Source organism: Vanessa tameamea, chromosome 5 (assembly GCF_037043105.1).
Source record: "Vanessa tameamea isolate UH-Manoa-2023 chromosome 5, ilVanTame1 primary haplotype, whole genome shotgun sequence".
NCBI classification, from domain to species: domain Eukaryota; kingdom Metazoa; phylum Arthropoda; class Insecta; order Lepidoptera; family Nymphalidae; genus Vanessa; species Vanessa tameamea.
This window is the reverse complement of record NC_087313.1, coordinates 7,581,054-7,596,070: the sequence shown is the minus strand read 5'-3', so window position 1 is coordinate 7,596,070 and position 15,017 is coordinate 7,581,054. Positions and strand designations below refer to the sequence as shown.

Sequence of the window (15,017 nt, the reverse complement as noted above, 5' to 3'; positions counted from 1 at the left end):
TTGACCACTCTACTCTACTGTCATTATGACAAGATCTTATGTTATTTTTAGATTTTTTTTCATCTCAATTTTATCGAGCTTTGGTATTTATTTAAAATGCCTTATACATGATTATTCTCCTCTATTATTTTGATATTATATATTACTATCACAAGCTTTTAAAACTTTACTTATATTTTTTTACCCTTTTAACCAGAACAATGTACCTAGGGTTACCTAGGTTAGGTTACTTAGGTCCCTAGGATTACTTAAGTTGTACTGTACAATGAACAACAATTATCGAATAGTCGTAATAGCAAAGTGATAATTATATATTAATTATATATAATCGAAATTGAATTATTATAATAATAAAATCATTTTTATGTGCCCGTATATAATACTATAGTAATGACGTAAAAAAAGGATGTTACATTATTAAAATAAATTCTTTCATTCATCGACTCAAATTTAAATAAACAGAATCCTGTTATATTATATGAATACTCAATTTTGCCCAAAATTATATTTCTTCTCAAATTTGTTCCCATCAATATTTGTAATGCAGAATAGAATTATACTTCTACTTATATCTTGATGTTATTCTTTTTCTTAAGAATGACGTAAATTTCTTTTTTTTTTTAAATACATCAAATTAAAAAAAAGTAATCACTGGTTGTGATATATATTTTTTGTTTTCATAAACTTTGGGACCATTTTATATACACTGCGTTACCACTTACCTCACAAGTGTCGCGGGAATAAGCTCTTTGCCATCTAACTAAATCCAATTTAAATATTAATATGGTTTAATTAAGATCAAATTTCGTCTCATTTTTGATCGCTATCACAAACTAGTCGTAATAACGATGGATTTTTGCGTAAGTATAAAAGTAACATATTCCTATCCAAGTATAAATCCTTTAAAGTAATCACAAAATTTTAATATTTTTTCAATAAATTCCAAACAAACATTGTTCTTTCCATTATTATAATTAATAGTTTTTTCATAGTACTATTTATGGTTTATTTATATTGCAATAAATATTATTACGGTTGACGTCAGTTGGCAACGCCGAGTCGCTTGTAAATTTTTCGCGGCTTCACCGCTTCAAGTTCGCGGTCACCGGTAACGCTGTACTCCCGTAGCATATGCTCCCGCCATTTTGATTTCCTAACCCAAGTGACTGAACGCTTGTATTTTAATTTAATTCAATACAGCTAAAAGTGTTGACTAACAAATGGAATAAGTTATTTTTGAGTATATTGAGTGAAATTATTTTACTATTAGTATATTGTGTCGTCCTAAATAGTAAGTTATAATGGATGGCCCTAATCGTGGATTTCGCGGTGGAGGACGCGGTGGTCCACCGGGTCTTCGAGGCCGTGGAGGCTTTGACATGCGTGGAAGGTAATTCTTTATTTCAATATAATTACAAGGTTATTTTATATTACTTTCTAAATAGTCTTACCATCTCCCAATGTATTTAAAATAGTTAACACGCAGTAAGTATATACATTTTAGGTTAGGAGTCTCAAAATGTATTAATTTTGTGTTTTTTTTTTCTTTTCTAGGGGTGGTGGACCAGGAATGCGGGGTCGCGGAGGTCCTATGAGAGGTGGTGGTCCGCCACGTGGTGGACCGCGCGGATTTCGAGGAGGACCTATGCGTGGCGGCGATAGAGGAGGCCGGTTTCCACCTGGTCCCCAAGGTCCAGGACCTCATCCAGTACCAACAATTGAATCACGAGGTCCACCTCAAAGTAATTACTACTTTGGGTTTTAATTTATCTACTTTGTTAGTTCAATTCATCCTATTACTACAATATGTTTACATTGTATTTGTAATTTTAAAGGAGGAGGATTTAATAACAACCGAGGTGGTCCAGGAGGCATGAGAGGTAGAGGTGGCAGGGGCAGAGGAGACTTTGGACCTCGCAATGACAGAGGTGGACGAGGAATGCCCATGAGAGGTATGATTCATACATATATAATTCTTTTGCACTAAACTTCCATAACGTTGCAACGGTTTTTTGTGTGAATTTCAGCACTGGGTCCCTTATGTGGATATTATTTTAATAAAGAAAAAACAAATATAATTTTTATTTCATCTGTTGGCACAGAGTCGGTATGGTGAACTAAAAAATATTAATGTCAATATGGCTTTAACTTTAGCTTTTAAAATATATGCATTCATTTTTTTAAAAGGGCGTGGAGGAAGAGGTGGCCACGGTCCACCACCAAGTGGGCTTCCTGGCGGTCCAGGTCCTGGACCTCATGGACCGGCACTATCTTCCGGGCCAAATATTCCGCCACGAGCCGTTCCAGCTCCGCATCCTGTAGGTGCGCCTCAAGGTGGGCCACCATTTAAACGCGGAGGTGGACCTCTTCACGGTGGGCCTGGTGGTCCGCCAAAACGTGGAAGGTAAGCGTATAATTATTATTGTAGTCATATGTAAAAAATATTTTTATATTTTGTAGAAATTAGAATGTGAAATAATGTAATATTTCTTCGTATATGGTAATGTTATGTGATTGTGCAGATTTGAAGGACCACGAGGGTCCAATGGTGGTCGACCTCCACCAACTGGTGGCTATCAACAAGCACCACCGTCACACAACACTCAATCCTCCAATGGCTATGGACCACTATCGTATGTATATTCAATTTACTTAAAATGTTGTTGCAGTTGAAATATTAATAAAATGATGATCCATTTACACGATAGGAATGTGCCGTCTGATACATACATGACGCTAAAAATTTATCTGAACATTATATTTTAAACATAATGAAAATATCAATATGTAAGTATTTTTTTTATTGAATATTTATTTACTTCTAGGCATACTGGGTACCAGCCATATGAGCAGCCAGCGGTAGACCAATATGCCCCACAATCATATAATACTTCAAGGTAAATATCATCTCTACATTATGATTAATTGTATTTATTTTTTATGTAATAAAACAGTGATGGACTAATTATTTGAGATTATTTTACATGATGAAAATATTGACAAGATAGGAATTGCCGTCTTATACTTAGATGCAGAAATCAAAAATTCTGAGAAACTATAATATTTTAATGTATATTTTTAAATTTATTCTTTCTTTAAATATATACTATTGTTTTAGTTCATATCAAAGCAACTATTCTTCACAAGCACCAACTCAACCTAACTCAGGCTACAATTCAAGTGGGTATGGTTCTAATTATGGATATTCCACTGGTGGCCAAGGATATGAAAATGATGGGTATGGGTAAGTAAATTATTATCAATATCATTAAATTGTCGCATTCCACTAAAACAATATATGTTATAAGCTAAACTGCTAATTATTAAAAAATATTTAGTAATTAAGACAAACTATTTACAACAAATAATTAAATTCATTTCTTATATTATATCTTATATCTTTCTATTTCTAGATTTTTATATTTTACAGTAATAGTTTATTCTTTTATTTTATTTATACTTTTTTAATGCAATTGCTTAAAGTGTAATTTGCTTATTTTAGTAAAGAATTTTTAAATTAATTCATTTTAATTTGTTATAGCAATAACCCTGGTGGCGGTGGCGATGCAGGCTATGGGCCAGCTGAGCCCGTATATGGAGGTCCTGCACCAGCATATGATTCATACTCCCAGCCCTCTTACAACACCTACCAACAAGCACAACCACAATATAATAACAACTATGGTAAGTACAAGAAATGTTAAGCCAACAATTTGTTGAACATCTCATAATTAAGAATCTAGTCACAAAGACGATTTTGATTGTTAGTAGTCAACATTTTTGGCTTAGTAAGCATAAAGTACACATTAAGGTAAATTTGGAAAATTATTTAATTATAAATATTACGATTTTAACAAAGATAATCAAAGTTAATTATGGAAATTAGTGATCTAATTAGGCCTGCAAGACACTTTTTGAAGCCATTACACAAGTTTTAAATTAAAATTGAACATAATGTTAAGAAAATTATAATTTATAAATAATAGTATTTATTTGCTTAAGATAATTACAGTATTAGTGTCATATAATTAATAAGAATTGAAATCTATCATGTATTATTATTATAACAATATTAAATAAGCCAAAAATAATATCTTGTTAGTTGCAGAATCTTAGAATTATACTTATTTATTATTTATAGTAATAGCAACAGCTGCTATGGATGGATGTCATTAGTGAGATTTATTTTAAATATATTTATTTACAAAACACGTAAAAAAATCTGAGAATAATGTTTTGTTTATCGCAAAAATGTATATAGTTGATTGCATTAAAACTATAAGATAACTAAGATAAAAATAATGTTGAAATTTCAATTGACATATTTTAAGTATATAACGACCATAGTAATAAAAGGAAAATAAACATTATTATGTATGAATATTCTGTTAAAAATAGAATGTAAATAATACCCTTTTTTATACTTTATCTATAATATTTTATTTTACCATATTGTTTGGTGTAATAGGTGTTTGAAAACAAAACAACACTTAGATTGCCTAAGAAAATAATATAACATTAATTATAAATTAAAGCTTGATTTTATAATTACACATCACATAAAATTTAGCAAGAGGATAAATGAGGTGCCTATTTTTTTTAATTAATATAGTTTTGCTCAATCCTGTTAGTCAATAAAGAAATAGGTTACAAAACTTACATTTCTGTGTAAAAATTATGTTTTATTAATGAAAGTAGTTTATCCCAGGTATAACATGATCATACTTACAAATTAATTATAATATAAAGTTTCAATGGGCACTATTGCACTAAAGAAATATTAAAATTCAGATAAAAATTGGCATAGCATCAATATCTTTGTTATTGTTTGTATTACAGGCAGTTGGTGATCTGTTTGACTAAGAAAAGTTTGAACATCTATATGCAACTCTAAATATTAGTAGCTGGATCGATTAATTGAAGATTATTTTGAATTTGGATCAATTATGGTTTAATTTATTTTGTCATAAATTAGGAGAAACTAAAAAGTTTTAATGTTGATATATTTAAATATTGACTCAGAATAATATGATATGGCCATTGTTACAAATGACTTAAGTCACATTTTATAATGAACATATGAATTACTGACTCTTTTTGGAAAATACTGTTTTTAAGTCACAATATAATTAATGAGATTATTAATAATACGTTATGTATTAAAGCAATTTAAATTTGTAACCAATGGTATCAGTATGTACCATGTGTAGAAATTAAGAAAATAATTCGTAATAAAATTATAAAAGAGGAAATGTGTGCTCTTTATTTTTAATACTTGAAATCTTATCACGACAAATAAATATTATTTTAAAATATTAATGAAAGTACAAACAGGTAAAGGGTATTTTTGTTCACTGTAGCTTTCATTATAATATATTTTAATAAAATTTAAACGATTCTAATTTTCAGGTTATTTACTTGAAGGAAGCATAAATTCGTAAATTAAAAAATGTGTAGATTCATTTTATAAACTATATTTTTTAAGGCAATTAGTTATATAAATATATACCTTAGTTAATGTAAATACACAAAAAACGAGTGATGAAAATGATATTTTAATTCAATATATAATACCTTGAAATTTTTTTATTTTACCTGAAGTGTAACAATGAAATAATTAAAATAACTAGAAATCATTAGGAGAATAATGATGTTACATTTTTTTTATGATATTGAATAATAGTAAGTGCCACCTTTTCCATATATTTCAATGGAAATAATAAATTTAACATTTAAGGTAATTTAAGGAAAGTACAGAAAAATGCACATCTGCTTATTAAATAATTGAGGTTTACGTTAAATATTCTATTTATTGGTGCCAGTTATATTACTAAACAGTAAAACTGTCTACCCTATGTACAAATTTGTTTTGAATAGAAGTAAAACGCAAATCAATTAGTTTTAATTTGCATAGAACTAATATGACTTAAAAATATTACTTGTATTAGTAATGTTAAATTAGCACAAACTTCATGAGCAGCACCAGAAAGAATTTACGAGAGTAGTATATACTACGAGTTTGAAGATAATATTATATTGTGAATAACAGGTAATCATTATTTTCTAATTTATTAAATAGCTACCAATATTAATATTAACAGGACTTAAAATATATATTATTTAATAAAATATGAAATCAATGATCATAATTAATGCACACGATTCATTCTTATTATAAAAAAAAGGAAAGCATGTTTATAAGGAAGTTTTATATAAGTACCAAGGTCTTTGAGACTGACAATTGTAAGAAAGCAAATGAAACTATATAGTAAGGTTATTTTATGCCAAACGCTATATTGACATATAGATTTACGATCCAGCTAATAAGTAGGCAATTTCATAGAAACATAAGATATAAACATATCAACAAAGTACTAGGTCAACATCGCTATAAAGGTATAAACCTTAATTATACAAGACATTTAGGAAAGTAACATTTAATAATGATATCTAACTAAGAAATTTAAAAAAGTAACAAATAAGATGTTATATAATGTTTAATGAAATAAATATGGACCAGTCTTTAAATTTAAAATTATGATTATCTACATTTTTGTTGTATTTTTCAGAAAAAGGTTGAAAATAACACTATCTTGAGCTAATGTTCAATGAAGATTATTGACCTCTAAAGATGCTTTGAAAAATTTCTACAACCTCAAGTTTGATAGACTAGCAGACGGGTGAGATTTTTTTTTTACATTCGCATGTTTAACCTTTGTGCCGGTAATTTTTTTTATTAAGTGATATTTAATCACAGTACAACAAATCTATACATATAAAAAACTTGGAGTGTCTGTTTGTTATATTAAAATAACCGCTTTTTACTAAATGCATATGTATACACGGTACATATACCAAACAATTTTTTTTTTCCATTTTTTCTTTCTGTCTGTTTATTCCGGCTAATCTCTAGAACGACTGGACCAATTTTGACGGGACTTTCACTGGCAGATAACTGATGTGATAAGGAGTTACTTAGGCTACAATTTTTTTTTTGTTAAATTCAAACGCGCATGAAGTCGCGGACACAGCTAGTCTAAGATATAGATTTGCCATAGGTAAGGAAAGGTATGTCGTTAAGAAGACTACAAGAGCTAAGTGCCCTTGAGAATCGCACGCACACACTTACAAAATCGACAAAAACGGCAAGCCCGTGAACTAATGGTTAAGCGAGGTAACGAGGTTACGCCCAAATATTCTAATAGATGGCGCCAAACCGAGCGAAGTAAGATCAATCATAAATCTCATAAAAAATAGATAGGACAACAGAATAGTTTTTATTTCTTTCGATGTTAGTTAACAAATGATTATAAAATAAAACTGATTAAATTAAATTTTTAAATATTATTTTGTATACAATAAAATAGACAGTAAGTTTTAACCTTTTTTTTTTCTTTTATTTATATTATTATACCACAATTAGTTCTTATACTAAATATTAAAACATACCAATTTTTAACATTTTATAAAAGTTTGATAACCTATTTATATAATCAAATCGTAAGTGTTCGAAATCTGTAGTGTATTAACCGTGGAATTGAGTAATAATTATATATTAATATAGCGTAGTGTTTGTTCGTTTTATTAATATCGGTTCACAAAAACATATATATTCAATTAAAAAAAAAAACACCTAAATATTTACTAGAAATAAATGTCAAGTCGATTTGGTTGAATTATTGGTTAACTAGGTTTATTCATAAATCTCATAAAAATAGATAGGATATTAGAATTATTTTATTGCTTTTAACTGTTATTCGAAAATGATTAAAAAATAAAATTGATTTAATTAAACTTAAAATATTAGTACTACAAAAAAAAAAACATTTAGTGTTAATATTTTTATTAAAATCTTTCATTTAATTTCACTTGTATGTATGAATGTGTGTACATTTGTCCTGGAATCTTGCAATCAATATTACACCCACTTCCACTGAAGCTATGGAACTGAAAATTGGCACACATATTTAGTGTCGATGACAATGCACGATTCATGAATTGCTGCCATATTCAATCCAATATGGCGGACGTTACAAAAAAATAAAATTTTTGAATTACGTACAAATGACACTTCTAAATATTCTAGTTCTCTGGTTCACAACAATTACATGTTTTTTGTTACGACTTTACTTTTTTTTTATTATTAAAATTAGTTCATACATTTTTTGCATTATAAAACTTGCATTTAGCTCATGTAGTCCCCTTAAGTACACTTGCACAAATTTAATTCAGCATAAAGTCTAAATTATTTTCTTATGGTTATTGCACTGTAGTAATAACTCACACAACTACTCAAATTTTTTATGTGTAATATTGTATTTTTTTTCCTCCTATCAAAGCTAAAGTAGTAAATGTTATGGTCGCAGTACTGTTTTCTTCTTCTATTATTATTTTTCAGTTTAGTAGAATCAGTTTTATAATAATAATCATAATTGAACAATTTATGAATGTATTGAAAACTAGTTTTCGCCTGCGGGGCTACGCTTGCGTTTTAGAGGGTGGTTGTCTTAGGCATTAAAAAGTAGAATATGTCCTTCCTTGTAGTCTAAGCTTGCTTCAATCTAAATTTCGTCAAATTCGGTTGAACGGGTTGGTCGTGAAAGAGCTACATATAGACAGCTACTTTCGCATTTATAATATTAGTATAGATCACTTTATAAGTTACTTATTATATAAAATTGTTTCAGGTTCCAGGTGCAAGAATTCCGAAGATTGTAACTTGTTATCTTATAATTCCAGTAATAAAGACTTCAAAATAATGTTTTAATTATTTCTAAGCAATGTTAATGTAATAAAATAAATCGTCCATAATGACTCCATGGTAAACTTAATATTTTTCGTGACCATTTAATATTCACTATGACAAAGAAAGGAAAGAGAAGGGAGATATAGCATTCATAAATGATTTATTGATTTCTATAAAATAAAAATTGACAGGGTTGAACATAATTTTATTTTTTGAAGGTGTGTGAGAATTAAATCAGTAAGGTTGTTTATGTTTAATTTGTGTATATAATTTAAGTAACTATTTTATTTTTTTGAGATACAAAATGTAATCATTTCTTGAATTCTGATGACACTATCAATTTATAAATATTAATTAACTATTTTCAATGGTTGGATGTTCATACAAAACCTGTGTTTTATTAACAGTAAAAGGTGTTGAAGGAGGTTGAAGTTAAACAAGATAATTTAAGGAAAAGAAACATAATGTGACAGATATGACAAATAAATTGTAATTAGAAAGTTGATTAATAAAAGCTGTCTGTTAATTATTAGAATGATATACATGTGTATTCAATATTTTACATGCCTTAATCTAACGTTTTTAATAAGATAATATCAAAAATCTATGGAAATGTTCATTTTGTAATATTTTTGTTTCTAACATCAATAATCACCACTATATAAAAATGATGAGGATATTTTTAAATACGTTGTAATAATAGTCTTCTACTTATAAGAAGTCTAGACACCGAAAATCTTATTTAACTGAAATAATTAACAAACTTCTTTTAGGTGATGAATTTTCAAAAACGCTTAACAACTTTCATCGACTCATTAATGGAAGTACGAGGGGCGTTCAATGTATTCTCGGTATCGAGGTGATATACTAATGATAAGGGTAATTTAATTATCTCATTAGTTAATGACACTTTGAGGGTATAAATACAAAATTTTATTTAATTGCCACCATTAGTATTCAAGATATCATTGCGAAAAGACAACTATGATGACTGATTCGACAATGATGAAAAAATCGAGCATCGCGCAGTGATAAAATTCCTCACAAAACAAGGAAAAACTCGAAAAATTATCCATGAAGAAATGGTGGCTGTTTACCAAGATTCTGCGCCTTCATTATCTACAATTCAGAAGTGGTCAAGTGAATTCAAACGGGGTAGAGAGAGCATTGAAGACGGCCCCGCGCTGGTGGGCCAATTTGTGCCGCTACTGAAGAAAACGTCAAATTAGTCGAAAAACTTGTACTTGAAGATGCCCGTGTGAGAGTGAAAACATTAGCAGAAATGACTAAGCTATCCGTGGGTACCATTCACGCAATCCTTCATGAGCGCCTGAATTTGTCAAAGGTCAGTGCAAGATGGGTGCCGCGAATGCTCACCGCGCTACAGAAACAAGTGCGAGTTGACTGTTGTAAGGAGTTTTTGGACCTCTGGTGAAAATCCGCAAGGTATTTTCGATCGGATTGTTACTGGTGATGAAACGTGGGTTCATCACTATGACCCTGAGAGCAAGCAAGAGTCTATCCAGTGGCACAAAAAAGGATCAGACCCGCCGAAGAAGTTCAAAGTCACTCCGTCCGCAGGAAAGCTCATGGCCACGGTGTTTTGGGATTCTAAGGGAATCTTGCTAATCGAGTACACAAAAAAAAGGTCAAAGTATTAGTGCTGCATCATACGCAACCACCCTGCGTAATTTAAAGGAGGCAATTAAAGAAAAAAGACGTGGAAAATTAACCGCAGGTGTGTTGCAGCTTCACGACAACGCGCCGGTTCACAAGGCGCGCCTTGCCCAGGCTGCTGTGCGGGAGTACGGATTTGAAAAAATCAATCATCCACCCTACAGTCCGGACCTGGCCCCTAGTGATTATTATCTATTCCCTAATCTTAAAAAAGACCTTCGTGGAAAGCATTTTTCGGACGATGAAGAGTTGAAGGGAGCAATAAACGAACATTTTTCGGGCCATGAAGAAAAATATTTTTCGGAGGGAATTGAAAAGTTATTTTCACGAACAAATAAATGTATTGAGATGTTAGGGGAGTATATTGAAAAATAAAATGTATTCAGAATTTTCCGCCTTTTCCTTCATACCTATACCGAGATTACTTTGAACTTCCCTCGTATAAATACTAATTTACATTTATATAATATTTCTAAGGTCAGAAATGATATTTCATACCAACTTTCATTAATTTTCGGTGATGAATTTTGAAAAATCCGTAATGCTCCAAAAGAAACTGCTATTATCCAACCCTATATTTAGAGGCTTAGGTAGTGCTTTGTAAGTCAGTCAGTATTATTATTGAATTCAGGCGTTTGCCTTTTAATTGAATTTATAAGTAAGTTAAGTCACAATATACCTACTTATGTAGCTTTTAAAATTAAGTTGATAAGTTTTTATTGTCTCTGATGCAGATGTCAACCCGTCTCAAAATGAACTGACTGACGTCATAAACCATCCACCACTGCGTTGACGTCAAGTAGTGGTAAATGTAAAGGACCTCAACGGAGAACCGAGTTATTATGGAAAATTTAAATGAAATTTAAATATATTATACTCGTTATCAAATGAATTTGACTACTTATATTGTCTAGACTATATGGTAGGAACCCCACGGCAACCTACAAATAACTTTAAAGAGACTATAAGCGATAGTATTGTCTCGTGTCAATATTATCAATAGTATCCCAAAAGCTCCCCATGATCAATACTATCGATAGTATTGTAAAAACCATACTTTCTCAAAATAAGTAGGGCAAGTAACGAAACTATATTTAAATAAGTTTAATTAAATTAGCACCAGTAAAAAGTAGAAGAATTTAATAAATAGAAGGAAAAAAGTTCAATCTGTGGTACTGATTAGATTAAGGGAATTATGAAAAAATAACAATTGTTAGCGAGTAACCCTAGCCTCCATATGGTGTTACGTCATAGGATGTCATAATAAAATAATACATTATTACATATTATAATGATTCTAATCGAAACTATTTATTTTTCGTTATTATGTACTTATAAAATTATTGTTGTACTTAGCTGTTTAATGATTTGTTGAATTTTAAGTAATATTATTTTATGTGTCATGATATTTAAGACTGGCATAAAGACAGATATGCCTTCTTTTAAAAAATATTGAGCTGTTATTAAAAATAATTACACGATTGCGAAGGATTGTAAAATATAGATTTTGATGCATTATTATTAAACATGATTTTATTTTTTTCATCTTAAACTACACAATATTTAATATCATATCAGGGTCTCGATTGAAGGAACAGTATCGAGAACTATGACTTCGTAATTATTCTTTTCTTAAAATTAATTCGCTGCCTATCGATAACATGTATAGTTTTCTAGGTCAACTATCGATAGTTTTGAAACACTGGATTTTGAGATGACTTAACTTTTTATGACTGATCGAGGGACAAATAATATTTCAACTCAAGCGAAAATATCATCATTTAATAACTTAATAATTGAATATTAGAGAAAGATAAAAGTGGAGTATTAAAAAATAATATAAAGCTTGTCTATAGCTGGAGTAAAATCAAAGTATTTAAGTTTAGATACATATTATTTTTAGCTTTTATTAAACTATTAAATCAAGACTACTGTGAAATATTTTTTAAACACTTATGAAAGAATTTTCACTTTTTTATGGTCGCAAATCTAGAACACTCATATTTTGAAATCCTAAAATACTTACTATGGCCATTTTTAAATTAATAAATGCCATAAAAAATAGTATAGCGCCCAGTATAAATTTAGACTCCTTACTTACTAGTCCAGTCGTTACGTCGGGAAAAACGGGTGAGAAATGCAAATTAAAAAACATTTACCACTACTTGGTCAAGTAGTGGTAAATGTAAAGGACCTCAACGGAGAACCGAGTTATTATGGAAAATTTAAATGAAATTACACAAGGCCTTTTTTGGTCGACTATTTAAAGTTAAGCTTTTCTAGAAGTATATCCCCACGTCATATCTAAAATTTGGCTTTCTCGGCTCATTTGCATCTCGGCGCATTTGTTATTATTTAACGATTTTTACACTTATGATCAATTAATCTTTCTTATTAATTTAGTCTCAATGTGTTTTTTGTAATATAGCATTGTATTAAATATTATAAACAAACACATACTCATGAATTTGTATTAGAATAAGTTTACAGACCGCTTAAATTTACAAAATTAACCACAGAAACAGCAAGTTTTTGCTTTGCATAACCTTTCTCTAAAATTTAGTTTTAGGAGCAAAATTAGGAAATCAATTTTTATTTGACGGAAACCAATCAATTCTGATATGGTTAAATGAATTAAAAAAAATTACATTGCAATTAGGTATGTGTAGATATGATAATATTCTAATAAGTAAAATTGAAAGAAAAGATAAATGTTTGTTAAAATTATTTATTAATTATCTATGCTGTTGCCTCAGGCAGTGTTGTGATAATGTCAGAGTCTCCAGGGTCAGTGATGGCCAGAGTGCATACTCTGTAGTACTTTCCGCATGCTGTGCCTAACTCAATGTTGTTACCACTGTAATGATGGACTCCAGTTTTGGCTAATAGAGCGTAGTATTCAATTTCCGATTTCCTGGAACAATAATATTTTCATTTAAAAATTTGTTACTTTTTATTGTTTGGTAAGATGTCATTAATATTACCGTGTTATTGGTACAATACTAAAAAATATAATATTCACTTAATAGTTTATGCCTAAATAACAAGATGGCCTGCATTGGAAGATGTTTGAGAACAATTTATTTTTTATGTTATAGGTTGGTGGACAAGCATATGGGCCACCTGATAGTAAGTGGTCACCATAGCACATAGAAAATAGCACTGTAAGAAATATTAACCATTCTTTATATCGCCAATGCACCACCAACCATAGTTTCCAACTAAAATGTTATGCCCCTTGTGTCTGTATTTTCACTGGCTCACTCCCTCTTCAAACCGGAACACAACAATACTGAGTACTGTGTTGTGTAGCAGTAGAATATCCGATGAGTGGGTAACTACGAATATTATATAATATAATCATTAAACTAAATCTGAAGTAAAGGAGTAAAATCTATCAAGCTTAAGTAAAAATAGTATTGAGAATAAAAAATGTAGTAGAAACTTATTGAACTATTTAAGTCTTAAATATGAATTTCATAGATCTTCACCCTTTTTCTTCACTGGCCAAAGAAGTGGGCAGGTAACAACTAGTTAACAATATGTAATTGTAAAACAGTAATATTTGTGGATGATTAATAATCTCACCTCACATGTAGCAAATGGATCTAGACTACTCCATAGGGTTCCCATGTATATTATGATTCAGTAATTTTTTTTAAAAGCAATTATTTAAATTAAGAAAAAGTAACATAAGCTTATGCCCTTTATTAAATTAATGAATCACTTTCAGGGAAACCATACTTCTTTGTCCAAAGACTCCATATGCTTTCCAATAACAAAAGAAATAGGGAACTCTACTTCTCAGTAGTCTCACCTTAGAGGTGGAGCATTCTTGGCGATGATGACCAGTTTAGCTTTGCCTTGACGTAAAGTCTTGAGTGTTTGCTTGTAACCCAGGCAGTATTTTCCTGATTTCATCACCAGAGCCAACCGAGAGTTAATAGACTCGATGGTCTTTTTCTAAAATAAAAATTGTAAATTGTATTTACACATATTATATATACATTTGTTACATGAAATTAAATTAAAATGTCAATTTCTGCGCCTCCAAAATCTTGAAACACAAATAAGTATAATTAATATAACCTAAAAATGTATGTATCATTCTCAACCACACTAATTATTAAATTAGCTAGCCTATCGCGAGACACGTAATTTAGGACTTTGAAATTAAAAATTGGAGATCATTTATAACAGATATAATAAATAATCACACCAACAAGTCCTGAGCTGAGATGACCACGTGTTACTTACTTGTTTCTTAGCCGCGACCATTTTGATGGCGATTGATAACAATTACCACTGAAATGAAAATACAGTTTTATTTTAAACTGAAAAAGGTTATATCTTATAATCTACGATAATTTTATAAAATAATGTAACTAAAAACTTCACGAGACGTACCTCTCCACACGTTAGGTTGAGTAAAAAGAATGACTTGATGTAGCAACACAGATAAGTAAAAATGTCACTATGCTATGAACGAATGAAGTAAATCGAATGAATTCATATAATACTTGTTTTTTAGGGGAAAAAAATAATAACTTTAATACGGGTATTATGATTGTTTCCTATCAAAAATTTTATGCAT

General features: G+C 29.9%; 2 protein-coding genes across 4 annotated transcripts; one reads left to right on the top strand and one right to left on the bottom strand.

Moving 5' to 3' along the window:
- Nucleotides 1-1,065: 1,065 nt before the first annotated feature.
- On the top strand, nucleotides 1,066-8,770 carry LOC113392803 (collagen alpha-1(III) chain-like). Of its 3 annotated transcripts, XM_064220827.1 has the most exons (10): nucleotides 1,066-1,390; nucleotides 1,555-1,742; nucleotides 1,836-1,952; nucleotides 2,188-2,404; nucleotides 2,523-2,633; nucleotides 2,826-2,897; nucleotides 3,119-3,244; nucleotides 3,542-3,684; nucleotides 6,570-6,680; nucleotides 8,688-8,770. In XM_064220827.1, the coding sequence occupies exons 1-9, from the start codon at nucleotides 1,302-1,304 to the stop codon at nucleotides 6,578-6,580; spliced, it is 1,074 nt and encodes a 357-aa protein (XP_064076897.1). In that variant the 5' UTR covers nucleotides 1,066-1,301; the 3' UTR covers nucleotides 6,581-6,680; nucleotides 8,688-8,770. The 3 variants fall into 3 exon arrangements, with proteins under 3 accessions (XP_064076897.1, XP_026485183.1, XP_026485181.1); XM_026629398.2 differs by lacking the exons at nucleotides 6,570-6,680; nucleotides 8,688-8,770 and adding an exon at nucleotides 4,840-5,252 and having other exon boundaries at nucleotides 1,067-1,390; nucleotides 1,555-1,730; XM_026629396.2 differs by lacking the exons at nucleotides 6,570-6,680; nucleotides 8,688-8,770 and adding an exon at nucleotides 4,840-5,252 and having other exon boundaries at nucleotides 1,067-1,390.
- Nucleotides 8,771-13,139: 4,369 nt separating this feature from the next.
- On the bottom strand, nucleotides 13,140-14,877 carry Rpl30 (Ribosomal protein L30). The gene is made up of 3 exons (XM_026629401.2): nucleotides 14,681-14,877; nucleotides 14,241-14,386; nucleotides 13,140-13,337 (listed from the first exon to the last, which is right to left on the bottom strand). The coding sequence occupies exons 1-3, from the start codon at nucleotides 14,699-14,701 to the stop codon at nucleotides 13,163-13,165; spliced, it is 342 nt and encodes a 113-aa protein (XP_026485186.1). The 5' UTR covers nucleotides 14,702-14,877; the 3' UTR covers nucleotides 13,140-13,162.
- Nucleotides 14,878-15,017: the final 140 nt, after the last annotated feature.

Bases quoted from the DNA above. Each gene is read 5' to 3' on its own strand.
- LOC113392803 (XM_064220827.1), top strand. From the start codon at position 1,302: ATGGATGGCCCTAATCGTGGATTTCGCGGTGGAGGACGCGGTGGTCCA. The intron at 1,953-2,187 runs GTATGATTCATA...TTTTTTTAAAAG, and splicing joins ACGAGGAATGCCCATGAGAG to GGCGTGGAGGAAGAGGTGGC. The intron at 2,898-3,118 runs GTAAATATCATC...CTATTGTTTTAG, and splicing joins CAATCATATAATACTTCAAG to TTCATATCAAAGCAACTATT.
- Rpl30 (XM_026629401.2), bottom strand. From the start codon at position 14,701: ATGGTCGCGGCTAAGAAACAA. The intron at 14,387-14,680 runs GTAAGTAACACG...TTTTTATTTTAG, and splicing joins TGGTCGCGGCTAAGAAACAA to AAAAAGACCATCGAGTCTAT. The intron at 13,338-14,240 runs GTGAGACTACTG...TTATTGTTCCAG, and splicing joins AAGAATGCTCCACCTCTAAG to GAAATCGGAAATTGAATACT.